The sequence below is a fragment of the Gymnogyps californianus genome, chromosome Z (genome assembly GCF_018139145.2).
Source record: "Gymnogyps californianus isolate 813 chromosome Z, ASM1813914v2, whole genome shotgun sequence".
Classification (NCBI taxonomy): Eukaryota; Metazoa; Chordata; class Aves; order Accipitriformes; family Cathartidae; genus Gymnogyps; species Gymnogyps californianus.
Genome location: NC_059500.1, coordinates 63,669,128 through 63,685,787, shown reverse-complemented (window position 1 = coordinate 63,685,787; position 16,660 = coordinate 63,669,128). Strand labels below are relative to the sequence as shown.

At 42.4% G+C, this 16,660-nt stretch overlaps 1 protein-coding gene across 4 annotated transcripts in view; it reads right to left on the bottom strand.

Annotated features, from left to right (window-relative positions):
* The window catches only part of PDE4D (phosphodiesterase 4D), a 406,899-nt gene that overhangs the window by 37,088 nt on the left and 353,151 nt on the right, over positions 1 to 16,660 (bottom strand). For all 4 annotated transcript variants that reach the window (XM_050912860.1, XM_050912861.1, XM_050912862.1 and 1 more), the window contains exon 6: positions 13,566 to 13,678. In XM_050912860.1, the coding sequence (XP_050768817.1) occupies positions 13,566 to 13,678 (113 nt within the window). The remainder of the gene's footprint in view (positions 1 to 13,565; positions 13,679 to 16,660) is intronic.

Sequence of the window (16,660 nt, the reverse complement as noted above, 5' to 3'; positions counted from 1 at the left end):
CCCCAAATGCCAAGATTTGTTTCTGCAGAAGTTTTCCAGAGCACTTTATCTTCTTGTACTTAAAATATAGTCATTCCATTTTAAAAATCAAGTTCTGTAAGCAGGGATGTACTGAAAGCTGTGCTAGAAATGCCAAGCTCTGACTATGTATCGACCAACTGCATCATCTTCACAGCGATGAGCTTTAAGAGCTCTCCTATAATAAAGCCTCTGAAACCTTTTCAGCAACAACCAAAAAGAGCTGCAGAAAATCCCTCCCAGCTAGAAAATGTACTTTTTTTTTTTTTTAACTGATGCTAAGAACAGAAGAAAAAGCATCTAATTACCAAATTATGAAATGCAATCTTACCTGGGTCCAGTATTCAGACATACAAAACTTTGGCCATGCTTCATAGTACAAGAAAAATACAGTCATTTTACTGAGAAATCTGAGCTCTGGGCTTTAAAGTTTATGTATCCAAAGAGACATTCTATGATTTGTCAAATAATTCATCACATTAATATTTCTCAGGAGTAAACGTGCTTATAAATTTTCCAGCTAAAGTTTCCATTGCAAGTGAAAAATAATTTCATTTAAAGACACCCTTACATACTTAATTTCAGATTTTGTTTTTTGTAAGCTGTCTTCTTGCAAGTAGCGTGTGTCGGAAAACCTCTGACGTGCACATACAGAACAGCTTTGTAAATCCAGCAAAGATACTTTCTGGCTTCTTGTTGAGCCACACTAGCCTGCACTTACTCCAAAATGGCACCCTCATCTCTGCTTGTTGCTATGGCCACACCATACGTCAGGCTTGCACTTTTTTTCCAGACTTGTTTGTTTATGACAGGCCTAGGTACTTCCTATTATGGTGCCTGCATCAGCACAGCGTGCATTCGCAGCAGCAGCGGCGGGAGCAGGCAGCCGCCGCCGAGGTGATCAGCATGCAGAAGAGGACGGAGATGCTGAGGAATCCGAGCATGCTCCCTGCAACACCACACACAAGGGCTGCTTCAAGACACATTACACAGCATGCAAATAACGCATCCGGATTTGGCTGAAGAAGTCCTTTTAGCTCTAGTTTTCTGTAGCAGCAAAAGCTGAACACAGGTGAGCTAAGGCTGAGAAGGGAGAACCCCAGGGAACCATGTTTAGAAAGCAAAATAAATACTGCATTTTGCAAGGTCTCAAGTATCCGTCTGTCCTGGTTCTGAGATACTGCTATTGAGCATCAAACAGGTGAGCATTTTAATTCACATAACAAGAGTGTTGGAGATATGCGAGAAACAAAGGATGCTACTTAGTTAACAAGGTGCAACCTTGAGAAGAGAAACAAGATGACACCATAAGTCAGCCAGGTAAAGAAATACCAAGATAAGCACAAGCGCAACCAAAGAGCTACTTGAACTGCGAGTGAACTATCCTAATTAACCTACTAGAAAAGCCGCCCTCGGGTCGGGAGAGCCCCCTACCAACAGAAACCCCTTCCTCACAGAACATGTGCGGTAAAAAAGGAGGATGCTGCGGCGTTAAGTGGAGATGAGGCTTGCGAGAACAGATAGGAACGAGGGTAACTCAGTGAAACGGTGGAAGTACTGGTAACTGTTGCTCGAAATGCATAAAATGCTTCACCGTGTGTTCACCGGGTGTGCTAGCTTTGTGGAGTTACCACCTAGCACCCATCTCTGCGAAGACGTGAAATAAACAAATATCTCGACTCTGTGTGTTAATCGGCTTTTTTGCACAGCGGGTAAAAGAATCCTGATTTTTGGGACAACAAGAGCACTGTAAAAAACATCTTTACAAACCTGATCATCATCAACTTTCAAATATAATTCCAGTATTTTATAGCTTGTTTCATTCATTTCAGCTACTAAACTGAAAACATTTTGTTTGTTTCATGTGTATTTGTAGGGGAGTTCCCTTTGTGCACGGGGAAAACATGGCCAAAACCAAAGGTATGGTAACTCTCACACTACCCACGCATCACTTCTAATGTATCAGGGCTTACCCACCATACAGTAGGAAACAGTCACCAATGCCACGTTTGTGGCAATAAAGCTTACCAACAATAGCCAAAGATTCACGATACTGCTGACATACTCAAGAACACCAACCACCTGCAAACCCAGCAGTAACAAAGCTTAGAGCCTAGTCATTATCCTTCAAAATCATCTGCAGAAGCACACAGCAAAGCAAAACTTTTCTCAAAAAAAAAGTTATCAAATCTTTTAAAAAAAAAAAATCAAATGTTCCTTGTATTTGTCATTACTTATCACAGCGCCAATGAAGTCTGGCAAATTTCAGGCAGAAAATACATTAACTGCTCAAAAGATTGCATGCATAAAAAGTCTATTTTCTGGTCCATCTTGCCCATTTTTCATTAAAACATGCTCAAAGATGCTGAAGTTCATAATGTCTACTTGGCAGCCTACTTTTCAGTTGTTTCTGCTCTTCAAACTCTTTCTTGCTCTATTAATGAAACAGCACCATCTTCCTGTTTCTTTTGTTCTTACACTAACCCCTATTGTGCCTTCTGCTTACCATTCTTTCTTGCTGGAGTTGCACTACTTTTCCAGCGTCCCAAGGATGAAGTTTGTAGAAACACTGCTAAAGAGCACAGCCAAACATCACCTTGGGTGTTTATCCCTTCTTTGTTCAGATCAGCTCTGAAAACTAACAACTGCTTCCTTGTGTCAGCGAGTACGCAGGAATCATATCCTTACTTTGCAAAAATTACTCTTCATTTAGACCACCCTTTGAAGCTCCAATGATGTATTATGAAAATCATTGTTTCTACATATAAGAAACCCTCAGGGCGAGGTATGTTTCAGTTTACTTTCTACAGTGCATAATACACACCAATACCTTGAGAAAGAAAAAAATATTTGGCACTTTCATTTCTAGTCCCTGCAGTTAAAATAACTTTTTCAGTACCGACTGGTACAGTGCTGCCTTCCTGAATCTATTGACTGGTATGAGTATACAACAAGAGAAGGGTATTTCATGATAAAATTCTACCTATCCACTTGGTGGTCCTCCTCTTAAAATTTGATTATGGTAATTAAAGTATCAGTATTATTAGTTATTTTGATCTTGGCCATTAGAAAAGACATCTCTGCTACCACTGTTCATTCTGAATTGCAAAAATCAAATTTATGAAAACATTAGTATCTCAGCTGGCAGTGTGAGATTGTCTGTAATTCTAGGTAAAATTATTGCATTAAGGCTGTACAGTCAACCTTGGCCACAAGAAGATCAGATAGCCTGGTTTAAATACGTTAACGCCTGCTTGAACACATCCTTTCAGTCATGTGAACTAATTCAATTAAAAACCACACATCATTATATCCATCAAAAAACGCTTCTGGCCGTATGTATCTGGGGAGTATGACTGAAGTAGCGGAACAGTTACAAGGTTGCAGTTAGCCGTATACATTTCCTGTAAGGTCCAGCTGTTTATTCCAGAGTAAAACGAACACTGACTTTGTTTTGATTGCTCTATATGACTTTGAAAAACCTCCTTGTAAATTTCTTCAAAAAGACAAACTTCAGGCAAAAAGAAAATGCCAATGGTTAGTATATGGTGCTTATGAACACAGGCAAGCAAAAGCTACCGTTAACACACATTAAATTAGTGAGGGAGAATGATGGAGGAGCTTGAAAACCAGCCTGGACTAGTGCACATTTAAGTAATTGCTGCCTCATTAACATTTTGCCAACGTCTAGTGTTGATCAGAGTGGATTGCATTCTGATGTTCAGGAAACATGCTGAAAACCTAACTTACACATGAACATATGCAGTAGGGAGCACAGGGAGTCCTGGCACTGAGCTGTGCCATGCAGACACTAACTGGACAGCACGGCTGAACAAGTGAAAGCGGCAGCAAGATGCTCTGAAGTATGTTTCCAGACTTGGACTGCCACAAACACATCTTAACCGCTCACCTCAGTTCCCCAACCTGTGAAACAGAAATATTTTTGATCTGTAAATCGAGTGACGTGAATGTCATGGTATATCACTGTAGCACAGCGCAGGCAATTTTTTTTAAATGTAACTTGCAGTACAAGTAGATGAAAAAAGGACCTTAAAGATCTGCATTGTTTCACAGGTGAAAAGCTAACTCAGATATTGATGTTATGTGTTTTATATTCTGGGCTGTTTTAAATAGATCCATAAGCTACTTCCACACTTTTTTGTACAAATTAGAAACTATCCTTGACCAGGAAAGATGAACTATTACTATGCAAAACTACATATGTACAGTAACTGCAAGCCTGATATTTCTTATCTATAATAAAAGATCAAAATCAATCAAATTTAACTGGAAGGTCTGCTTCCAGTTTACCCTTCCTTTGTCATCTTGTTTTTCCTCCCCAAATAAAACCAATAGCAAAAATGCATAAACCAGCAGCCTCTCCCGTACCAGTTATGAGCAGAGGGTTTAGTTAAACATTGTCCTGCTGAGGGATCTTATAGAAGTATTTAGTCAGCTCAATTTCATTAGCCGATCATACATTAGTGGGTTACAACTTAATTAACAGAAGTAGCAAGTTGTTTAAATTTTATTTGTAGATAATCACATAAACAGGCCCTGCACATCAGCTCGATTCAGTGTTGCTCCGTTGCTTGTGATTTACGGCAGATGATACTATTGTTTGTGCAGCTCCTTTTCAACACCTGGAGCAGGCAAGCAGAGCCAACGACAGGCAGAACTGGCCTTGGCAGAGCAGCGTCTCCCTTGGCTGGAGATGCAGATGAAGCAGCAGTCCCCATCGCAGCATGGCTCCACCACCAGGCACGTAACAGGGCAGCCACAGCGAAGCTGCAGCTGAACTGCTCAGAGGTGAACCCCAGCTCAACAGGCAGGTGCTGGCCATCACCCTGCTCGCACGGTTTCAAGGCAGGATGAGTAGCATCACTTTCCATCATGCCTTAGCTCGCCTACATTCAGTTTTGCAGCTACACGGGGGACTGGCTGCAAGTTAACTAGAACTGGGATCAATTTCTATTGAGATATGCTCTATTTTAAAAAAGTAATAAATCATAACAGGACATACCCATCCATAACACATTTATTTCTATGGTAAGTCTCCTAAACATGGGAAGTTTTGGCAGATGATACCAAAACCCCTACTAATGTAACTCAGACAGGAGAACAGTTTCTTAGTGCAGTTTCTTTATGAGGCAGAGGCTGAACTGACGTTTCAGCAAACACCACATTTCATTGTACCAAAACTTTATATAATAGCAGAAACTCCCTGTTATTGGAAACACAAAATTTATTAAAAAGAAAAAAAGAAAAAAGAACGGACACTGCCCTCCGAAATGCTTCATATCTTACAGTCTAACCTTGATTACAGCAGCACGCTACTATGAATACAATGCAGGAGTTCTTGGCTGTAAATACTGTCACAAGGAGCCACAAGTATTTAGATACTTATCATGCCTTTCAGTAGCCATGAATTCCACTTTTATTATTAAGCAAGAAGTTATGAAATACTCATGTCCATGAAGCCTTTTCCAAGTAAAACCTTTGAAAAAAAAATCAGTATTTTTTGTAAATGCAATGAGAAGGCACATTGATGTTTGTATTTTAACTTAAAATAATTCAGCTGCTGGAAAAACTTCATAGTTTTCAAATCCTCTATTATGGTGGTTGAAAGTAAAGTTATTTTCCCCACATCAAGTCCTAGTTATTTACTCCATAACATCTTGTCTATATTATTCTGTGCCATTACGCTAAAAGGAAAGAATCTTTCATACCGTGGCATTTCCTATAATTAAAGAGGCTACAAAAAGGGCTGTTTGTGTGCTGGTATGGACCATTTGCTTATATTTATGGAAAAAATTATCAAGTTACTAGTGACTGGAAAGCTATGCAATCCTAGAAGCAGCTAAGAAGCTGAAAAGTGTTAAATCATAGCAACCCTCAGAGAGGCATCATTCCTCTTATGTAGCTCCCACATCCAGGACTTTTTAAGAAGCGTCAAATGAGAGATGCAGAAATCAATTAGGTTTTTTCCTAAAACTTAATGTACAGACTGAATCTGTGAGATTAAGGGTTCCTAACTTGTTTTGGAGCCTTGAAATGCCAGTGTTCTTTGTATCAATCTTTACGGGTCAACTCTAGGCTCCTTTCCGCTGGCGCAGAATGGGATAGCCTGTGCAGTGTACTTCTGTTTGAGAAGAGCCTCAACAGACAGCTGAAGGGGCTCACCCCACCACCCAATTAAGATGTTTCCAAATCACAAATGCTTGCTCATCACGGCCCAGGGAGGCAAATGTTTGCCACTGTGTAGTCACAAAAGGAGAAGGGGCTGCTCACAACTCAGACACCTTGAGCCTCACCCACCACGCTTGCTTCTTTCTCAGCAACAGACCTACAGCTCTATCATACCACCGAAGCCCACACTTACTACCCTCACAGAAGAACAGGGCGTTCCGTGATTTTTCTCATTTGGCAGCAACCCGACAGCCCCTATGGAATCAGCACATGTTTGCACAGAAGAGATTCAGCCACTGCTGAACTGGCGCCACTACTCCATCCACTTGTTTCTGAAAGGATGGAAGTGTTCATAAATGATAAGGAGGGGTTGGTGCAAGCCATCTGCACAAGAACAACTTTCACCCGTTATCTCGCTGCAGCATGTCCTTGCGCAATACAGCCAGCAAAGTGCTGTCTCCTTGTTTTATATATACATATATATACACACCTCACTTATCACTGCAGTTACCCAAGGGCAAGTCTGCTGTTCTCCAGAAGCACAAGTAGCCTTACATGGGAGCAAGTAAGGTTGTGCACAGGGAACTGCACTCCAGCCCAGAGGTCTTAAAATCCTTTTGGGCTGGCTTCGGCACATGGAAAGGGAGGAGTGTACCTGGGAAGGCAGTCCTTCCTTACCTCCACAATCCTCTTTTCCTTTTCTGTTGTTATGAAGTACAACAAAATTGGGGAACCTGCACAAATATGAATTAATTCAAATTCAGGCTCACCACTTTATCAGTATCCCTTTACTCTGTCACTGTACAAACTGAAATCCTTAATGAATAAAAAATTTCCTGATGCTGCACTCAACAAGCTTTCTTGCTAACAGGTGCCCCTTAATTGTACTCTTCATCAGAAGCAGCACTCTAAAGAGCTAACCAAATCCTCGGATTTTCCTAGAAAGATCTGGGAACATAAGAACCACTTAAACTATCATGTCAGCCAGCCAAGTGCGATGGCATTGCCAGACATTATATAACAGGACTGTCACACAACAAACCCCTGAGTTTTTCATCTGGATATCCAAGCTCTTTAAATCTGAGAAGCAAAACAGAGATGCTGCCTGCTCTGCAACAATTCAGTCATGACAACAACAAATTTCTTTTCTACTGTTATGTTTCCAGCACATATTTTTCATGTGCAATAGCTGAAACCCAAGAGAATGACCAATGTTTAAATCCTCTTAAAGGGATATGACAACATCATCCTGTCCCTTAATTGGAAACAGGTCACTCTAATCTGTGGCTATGACAGAAGAGGATACAATTTTACTCTGGCTGAGCTTCCATATTTGGAAAAAGTACTGCAAAAAATTATGCTCTTACATACCAAAGGTAATTTCTGAAGACAAGCTCCTAACCGTGTGATGAACCTGTCCCCAGAGTTGGCACCAAGAATTCAAAAAAGACAACACTAAAAACTAGTCTGTTAATAAAAGACTGAGCCAGTGACATGAGCCATGTTTATTAGCCTATCTAGGCTCCTACAAAATTACCGACAACCACAGCACTGAAGCTTTTCCACAGAATAAGATAAAACAGATGAATGGACTAAATCAGGAGTCAGAGCCTGTCGTCAGCTCCATATATTCTGGGCATGAGGAAACCCAGAGAGCTGCCGTCAGCCTCCGGGAACACGATGCTGCTGCTCCATCCAGTGGCTGGTGCCTGTGAAGAGCTGCCAAGAGGCTGGAGGCGCCTTCTGGCCCCACTCCCCTCGCCCCGGCGAGGGTCACGCAGGAATGCGGGCAGCGGGGCTCTCCCCTGCCCCTGCTAAAACCCAGTGGAGGCAACACCACTTCTGTTTGAAGCATGTTATGGAATTTATACATGGTCCATTACTTGAACTAAGTAATTAGTTTAGCCTCACTCTTTCCCCGGATATTATGTTAGTCAGCTCCCCGTTGCCTGTGTGAGCCTTTTAGCACTGTAAAGGAGGAAAGGAAAAATACTTCTTAGCAGCAGGAAAATGTGATTATAAAACAGCTCAAACTGGCAGGGGACTTCAGGAGGGAATGTAAAAAAAAAAGTAACTGAACAGCTTTCAAATTGTCTTAGTTTCCTTCAAGTGTAATTTTATTTTACATTAAATGTTTACAAGTAGGTAATTTTTTTAAAATAAAGTATCATTAAGATTATTGTTTGAGCGTACGTAATGGGTGACAAGTACAGGACCATAAACATAAACCAAAATCCCACTAACATTTGCATCAAGTGTTACATTAGCATAGTCTTTCAAAGTTAGTTGGTTGGTAACATTGATGCTTTGGGCACCTTCAAAGCACTCAAAAATCTCAGAAAGGTTTTTTAATAGTAACTAGCACTAGTAACTGTCTGCAAACAGACTTCGGCTTTAATCTGCGAGCATTTGCACATACTGGTATACAAATTGGACATCTATAAACTATCTAGTTTATAGTTAAAAAGTAGTTTCATAGTTAACATGGTCAAACTAAATGAAACCTAAATCTTAGACCTAAAAAAGCTTCCTGGAGAAAAGGCATTCACCTGTTTGTAGTGGGAAAGAAATACCCAATGAATGACCTTTTCCAAACTCTTGTTCATTACCAGTTATCAGCAAATCCTGCAAAAATACTGTCATCTGCAGTAGACTTGAAACTGAAACAAAAGCAACATGAAATGAAACTTTTTCCGTGTCTAAATTCAGATACTCAAGACACAAAAAAGCAACACACTAGAGATGTTTGCAAAATCATGATTACAGAAGTGAAAACACGCTTTTGCGTATCAGTTTCATTATAAGTGTTCCTCCATGTTTGACTCATCTACAATTAATGCTGTCTAGCAGAAAGTGGTTGCTACATCTTTACTACTGGCATTCTTCATTTATTTATTGTCTGTCACAGAGTAACTCTCAGATCCAGAGTCAGGAACTTAAGATAGGTACTGCCAAACTGCATACTGGAATAAGATAGTTCTTCTCCCAGAGAACTTAAAATCTATTAATTTTTGCTTTAATCCTGTTTGGCAGAAAAAGAAGAAGGGGTTATTCATTTTAAAAAGAGCAAATTATTAAAAAATGAAAAAACCATCACGCTGCAACCTGGAAATTTTAAAAAGATTGTTTGCTTGTACAAGCGGATCAAAGTGTACCTGTGTCTAAAGTTAGAAACTACCATCAACAAGCTGGCACCCACCTAAAAGCTATGTTTTTCAACAGATACTGCTCACAATTCAGTTTAGCAGAAACTGATATGGGTTAGCATCTCTGGAAATCAGAACAGTTAAATAGAGGCATCTAATTATGCCTTGGGATCCTATCTTTAGTGACCCAAATTGGTAAACTATTCCCTAAAATGAATTTATTTCTGTTCAAGTAAGCATCACACAGAAAAACACAACAATAGAGCCACAGTCCGCTGACGTTAGCCAATATTAACAGTACATGGTATAGAAAATCAGAAATAGGTCTCCAAAAATGAAAGACATTTTAGTCGATTTTCCAAATTTAAGGTGCTTCTTATTTGTTTTCTAGTTTTGAGCCTTTCAAGACTTTACAGGATTTCTAGAGCACTATGATGACGACAAACTTCCCGTGCTTTTAAAAAGAAGCTGAGATTCTCTTGTTAGTACCCAGTTCCAGAAGCTGGTAATTTAAGACAACACCAAGTACTGTAAGATTCATAACAACATAATGAGAATTGACAATACTTTTAAATACTATGTCCTTCTGAAATCAGATCTATTTACGAACTACACCTATGGGTGCATCACAGATCTATCCATCAGTTACTTCACGTGCAGTGCTTCCAAGCACTTGGAAGTCTGCTTATCAAAGGGATGGCTGGGAAATGGGACATCATCTGGCTGTTACAGTCATCCTGGCGTAACTCTGGCAGCCAAGCATCATGGCTGGCTTCCTACAGAGCTGACCTAGAGCACGTTTTCAAAGTTTTTGGGGTTACACTTACTGCCACAACATGCCGGGGCTCATCTGGAGACTGTGGAGAGCACCCCGTGCCTACTGCTTCAAGCAATTTTAAGCAGGGAGAAGGATCTTTTTGTATATCTTCGTCATCCCACTTTCAGTCATCCAAAGCTGTGAGCTGGCACGTCATACACTACTGCTAATTGAGCATGAGGGTCATCTAAACAAAATAAATAGCCTTAGATTGGGACATGCTAATGCGAGTCCTACACAGGCATTACTGATGGTAAGGGGATTCCACACAGACGCAATCAACAGTTCAGACTGCACAGAGCAGGATTGGAGATAAGACTCACTCCCTGCCCTACTTCAGGCATTCAGGACACACAATATCGTTTCCTCCCTGGATTTTTTTTCCTCTACTATGGCAGCCGTCGCACGATTGGCAAAAGCTCTTAGCTGGTGTAGAGCTCAGTTCTTATGCCACCCCTTAAGTCTTGCACATATTCACATAAATAAAGAAAACTCAGACAAAAATGCTGTTATATAAAGAAAAGGGGGGGGGAAATAAATGAGGGAGGTAGCTGAGAGTCTGAAAAAAAACCCAATCAATCAGTCTTGCGGGCTAGTTCTTAAAGAAACCCAGAGAAAGGGAAAGAGGGAAACATGGTGAGAAACCATGTTCTATATGAACAATGTTCCTTTTCCTGATTTTCTCATCTGATTTTACAGGACTTACTCTTGGGACAGAGAACTGGGTACTCTTGAATATTCATGCTGTAGTGAAGTCTATGTCCTCAGCCTTGAGCAAAGTTTCTCTACTTCAGTTTCTCTGTAAACTAAAATACTGTAATTTACCTACATCCCTTACCGAGATGTCGCAGTTTGCAGTTATATTACAATAGGAGGTGCTGCATAAATACCAGATACGTTTTAATAATCAGAAATAAGATGATTTTTTAGAACAACCTGTTACACACCTAAAATGAAAGTCCTCCTGCACTAAGTTTTCTCACATTATTATATAGGCTTGCTGGCATATATTCAAGATTGTTCACATCATGGTTAATGGCACTGATTGACTTTTTAAAATTTCTTTTTAAAAAACAAAAAACCCAACACAAAACACTGAAAGATGTCACAGATTTCTATACAAGGGGGGCAGATTTCCCAAAAAAGGTGGAAAAAGTTTACCTTAAGAATTGAGTACGACCTGCAAAACCAAACAGCAGCTATTCCTTCCCAATATAGTAATACCAGGCTCTTCCTAAATATTGCAACATGAAACAGTAAGCAGTAATGAAGTGCTTTAGACATGTATATCCATATTTTGATGGATCAAGCAGACTGAGGCAATACATTACTGCAATATAAAAATTCCAGTTTTGATGTAAAGCTTGGCATCATTCTTACTGACCTTCAGATTAACTAGGACAACCAGGCTTACTGCGTATCCCACATCGATCCCTTGTCTGCATGATGTTACATTAGAAACAACAAGATGAAAAACTTTTTCTGAATCACATTTTCCTTTTCGTTTGAATAAACACGTGTGAAGAATGCTTATCCTGTAATCTACGGCAAACAATTCTTTAACTAGTTCAAACAAATACAAACAAAACATAGTATCAGATGTAGCACCTTTGTGTTTCCTTAAAGATGCAAAGCAGTTGTCGTGTTTTATTTTAAAAACAGATCCTCTTCAGGTAAAAATCTGAATATACTTGGCAAAACTTAAGACACACTGATTTGCAATTAGGTTTATCTTATTCTAAAAACAGCTTACCCTCATCGTTCATAAAATATACTGCATATCCTACCTGTTTTAGGAAGGTAATAAATAAATACTTGAAGAAAGTCCAGGATCTTGTGAAAGAGTGGCTATACAGACATCACAAGTCAGGGAACTGATAGGTGTCCAAGCTTGTTAGCAAGGAAAAATCGAGCCCTACAGGTCCATCTGATCTCACTCCCTTTCAAAACAAGGCCACTAGATTCTAATAGGGCTAAAACAGACTGCGAAACTCTTGACTTTATAACTTGCCAGTATACACGAAACATGCCCTGAATAATGAGCTCTTTCAACTGGCAATAAAAACTGAAAACACAGTTCTGAGAATAGGGCAATGCCAGGCAGATAACTCTTAAAACTGAGATTTAATTGCCGCTAAGACTCTCTAAAGACAAGAAAAGCACAAGGAATATTACATTATGGGACTAAACCGCACAAGAGTGCAAACACCTCACATCTTACACGCAGGCTGAGTTGAACATGGACTCAAGAACAGTCAATAAGAAACAGTAGATATTTGCTAAGGGCAGTCAAAGCAAGACAGCAGAATTTTAGGAAGGCATAAGCAGAGTCAAAAACACTTATTATTTTCTGACTTTAAAAAAATCTTAATGGCAACTAAAATGGTTAAAAGGTGCTAGAATATAGATCATCAGCTGCTTTCACTGACATAGGAAAGGGAAACCCAGCCTACTTAATTAAAACTTTCTTCTCTCTCACTGTACATGTAGCTCCCCAAATACTCAGTTGATGACAAATATAAAAATAAATCCTGAAGCAAGACAGCAAGCTTACTAATTTGGCTTTAAAAATTAACTCCAGAAACGTAGCTACATATTGTTTGCAAACCAAAATAATGAAAGAAAGCGTACTTATGAATGGAGCATGTGGAAACTATTTCAAACTGCAAAACAGAGACACAGATCACAGCAGATACCAGCACACAGTCCCCGGCTAACATGCATCCTCAGCTTCCAGCAAGGGAAGGAAGGGTGCATTCTGTCTCAGAAACACACCTCTGAATCTAGGTCCCTATCATGACTATTGTGATGTCAGCTCGGTTCTGAGCATCTTTCAGAACAAATCGTGTTATGTGAGCTGTTAGCATTACTATTTACAAATAAAACTGAGCCTGTAGCTCCCCTGGGATCAAGAACTACCTTTACCACCTTTTCATGCTACTTTTCTACACCGTTTCCTAGGAAAGATCCCTAGTTCAGAACGGGATGCTGCGAAAAGAAAGACCAACTGAAGGGATTATCCCCAGCAGCCAAAACCATTCTCTTTCTGTTTTTATATTGAGACACATAGGTGTAGCTTTCCAAGACTTGCATCACTTCCACAACTTGTCCCGAAATTTAAGAAAACTGTGTATAAACCACAACAAAAGCCTCTCCTGCACCCAAGCGCGCACAAGGAGACTGTTACTTCCCGCGGCAAGTTTCTCCGCCCGGGGCCGTTCCACCCAGCGGACCCCCTCCTGCCGACACGGGGGTGCGCGGCCAGGGGAGCCCAGCCGCGCCGCAAGCGCGACCTCCCCCCGGGCTGCAGCTGGGGCCGCGCCGCCCGCCTCCCGCGCCGGCTGCCGCGACCCCCGCCCCGCGCGGCGGGCAGAGCCGGGGCGGCGGGCTCCTACCTTGTTGGAGGCCATTTCGCTGACGGAGTGCCTGGTCTGCAGGGTCTCCAGCTGGTCCAGGCACCAGTCCAGCTCCTCCAGGGTCTCGCTGGCCAGTTTCTGGTAGGCCTCCTCTGCGAAGAGACAGGGAAAGGCGTACTCAGTTCGCAAGCGTTTCGCAGGGCTAACGGCGAGCTGCAGCGGGTCCATCCTCCGCTGCCCGGTGCCCACACATGAGTGCTGCTCCCTCATATTGCCAGCCCGGGCAGCGGGGGGCGCGGCTCGTTCCCTCCGCGGGGCCGCGCTCCTCTTCGGAGCCACCGGCTCGGCGAGCGGGGCCGCCGGCAGAAACTTTTCCGCCGGCCGGGCTCGCCGCCCGCCTCGCCTCGCCGCCCGCCTCGCCGCCCGCCTCGCCTCGCCTCGCCTGCCCCCACCCCGGGGCCGCGGCCGGCCGCAGCGCCGCCCCTCGCGGGCAGCGCCGAGCTCCGCGGGCGCGCAGCGGCCCCGCGGCGATGGGAGGCCGGGCCTGCCGCCGGCGGGGCGGCGCAGGCAGGGATGAATCAGCGCGGCCGCCGGCTGCGGCCACCGCGCTTCCTGTTTTCGCGGCTCCGCCGGCGGCAGGGGACCCGGCGGGGACCCACCGCCCCCCGGCGGTTTCGCACGCAGCCCCCCCCCCCCCCCGCGGGAGCCGCCGGGGGGCGGGGAGCCCCGCAAAACCCGGCGCGGAGTCGGCCCCACTGCGGGCACCCACTGAGCCCGCTAACCCACTGGCCGCGCTGAGCCGTCGTCCCCGTATTTTCCTACCTACCCACAGGGGTACCATGAGAATTAATTGGTTAATGTCTATAACGTGTGGGGAAGATGTAAACACACGGGTAACGATGACCCGCCGAAGCATCAGCGGTTGAAGGAGTGTTCCAATAACTACAGTATTGTCTGCTCTGACCCAAAAGCCTCTCTCTCTCCCTCCTTCCCTCCCTCCGTGTCGTGTGTCTGTGTGCGCGCGCGTGTTGGCTGTAAGCAAATAAAAGGGCTGATGAAAGTTTTGGAACGGGACCCAGCAACACAGTATCGGAAATGGACCCAATAACGGTATGGAAAGTCATGGTTTAACCAAAATTTCTATATGTCACATTGGAGCTAACTCTTAAAACTTGCAGAAATTTCATTTACAGAGTGTAAGACATTCCCATCTTCAGTAACTCTCCAACAGCAGGAGATCTGTTGGTATGCAAATCATTTCAGAAAAATAATCCCATGTCTAGGGTGCAAGCCTCACCTACAAAGCCTGAGTATTTTTTTTCTGATTTAGATCAGAAGGGGAGAATGGTTCTCTACACTAAACTCAGACTTGAGTGAGTTTTAGCCCAGGCATGCTGTCTTACAAGCTGTGTACCTGAAACATCAAGTTTTGAAACTCCTGGCATGGATGCTTCTGGATCAGCTACGTGCAAACATAACTTCAAGGTAGAGAAATGTTTGTTCAGTGGGCTTGTTATTGCTATCTAAAACATCTTCCTTAACTTGTTTCACATCAAATTAACCTTACTTTCAAAATGTCAGACAAGCAAAAAATCAGGCAAACAAATTAACTAAAACTCCTTTTTAAGTAAAACACCCCAGCATGGACTACTGCCAAATAGCTCAGTGCATTACTGTTCAACATCTAGGATACTAGATTCGTATCTTTTTACATTTCAGAGCACATGCTCAAAAACTTCAGGTTCCTTCACAGCTGTTAAACTTCACATACTTGTGGCTATTGCAAAAACACTCCACAATTTTGAATAATGTCCATTCACCTCTGGAAAAGGGCAATGCAAGAAGAAGTAGTTTGGATTGAGATTAATTGGCAGAACCATTTAAAAAAAATCTTGCAGTGGCTGCCTGCATCATGATTAACCTGCCACTTCAGCAAACACTAACCAATACTCAACAAAAAAACATCCCCATTGAGTGGTAAACACTGTCTTTCAGACGTGTCATACTTACTATAAATGCTATCTGATCCAAAAGAATTCCCCTGGCAAATAAAGTCAGGATTTTCCAGCCTGTTCATCCATCAAAAGAGAATCTGTGATGTTCTGCAACACAGCAGACATCACAGCTCACTAGTTCTTGAACATGACTGCTTTACTGACCTCACAGTGTAGATTTCATCAAGATCAGTACTGGAAATAGAAATAACTTCATTTATAAGATGTTTGTAAGTGTACTGCAGTAAATGCTTTTGATGAAGCACAGATGCGGTTAACGTATGCATAGTTATCTGATGACCTTATACAATGATTTCATTGAGGATAAAATGCATAATGAAGTGAGGTAAACTGAATCTGTATGACGTTATTTTGTTGCTAGCCTGCAGCCTGCCCTTCAGCAGTTCTTGCAAATCAGATATTGGGAAACTTGTGTTTTTCTTCACAAGTAAACATCATCCCTGTCCTGGTTTCGGCTGGGACAGAGTTAACTTTCTTTTTAGTAGCTGGTACAGTGCTGTGTTTTGGATTTAGTGTGAGAATGATGTTGATAACACTCTGATGTTTTAGCTGTTGCTAAGTAGCGCTTATCTTAAGCCAAGGACTTTTCAGTTTCCCATGCTCTGCCAGCAAGCAGGTGGGCAAGGAGCTGGGAGGGAGCAGAGCCGGGGCAGCTGACCTGAACTAGCCAAAGAGGTATTCCATACCATGGAACGTCATGCCCAGTATATAAACAGGGGGAGCTGGCCGGGAGGCGCGGATCGCGGTTCGGGAACTAACTGAGCATCGGTCAGCGGGTGGTGAGCAATTGCATTGTGCATCACTGGTTTTTTTCCTTCCCCCCCCCCCTTCTTTTGTTGCATTCCTTTTCATTACTATTATTATTATTTTTCATTATTACTATTGTTAGTATTATATTTTACTTTAGTTATTAAACTGTTCTTATCTCAACCCACGAGTTTTACTTTTTTTTTCCTTTGCTTTCCTCCTCCTCACCCCACTGGGAGGGGAGGGGGAAGCGGCTGCGTGGTGCTTAGTTGCTGGCTGGGGTTAAACCACGACAATCCCTTATAATACTTAAGAGAGTAAGAGGGTAAGGGTTTTCTGAGAACTATGAAAACAACAAAATAAACTTGAGGG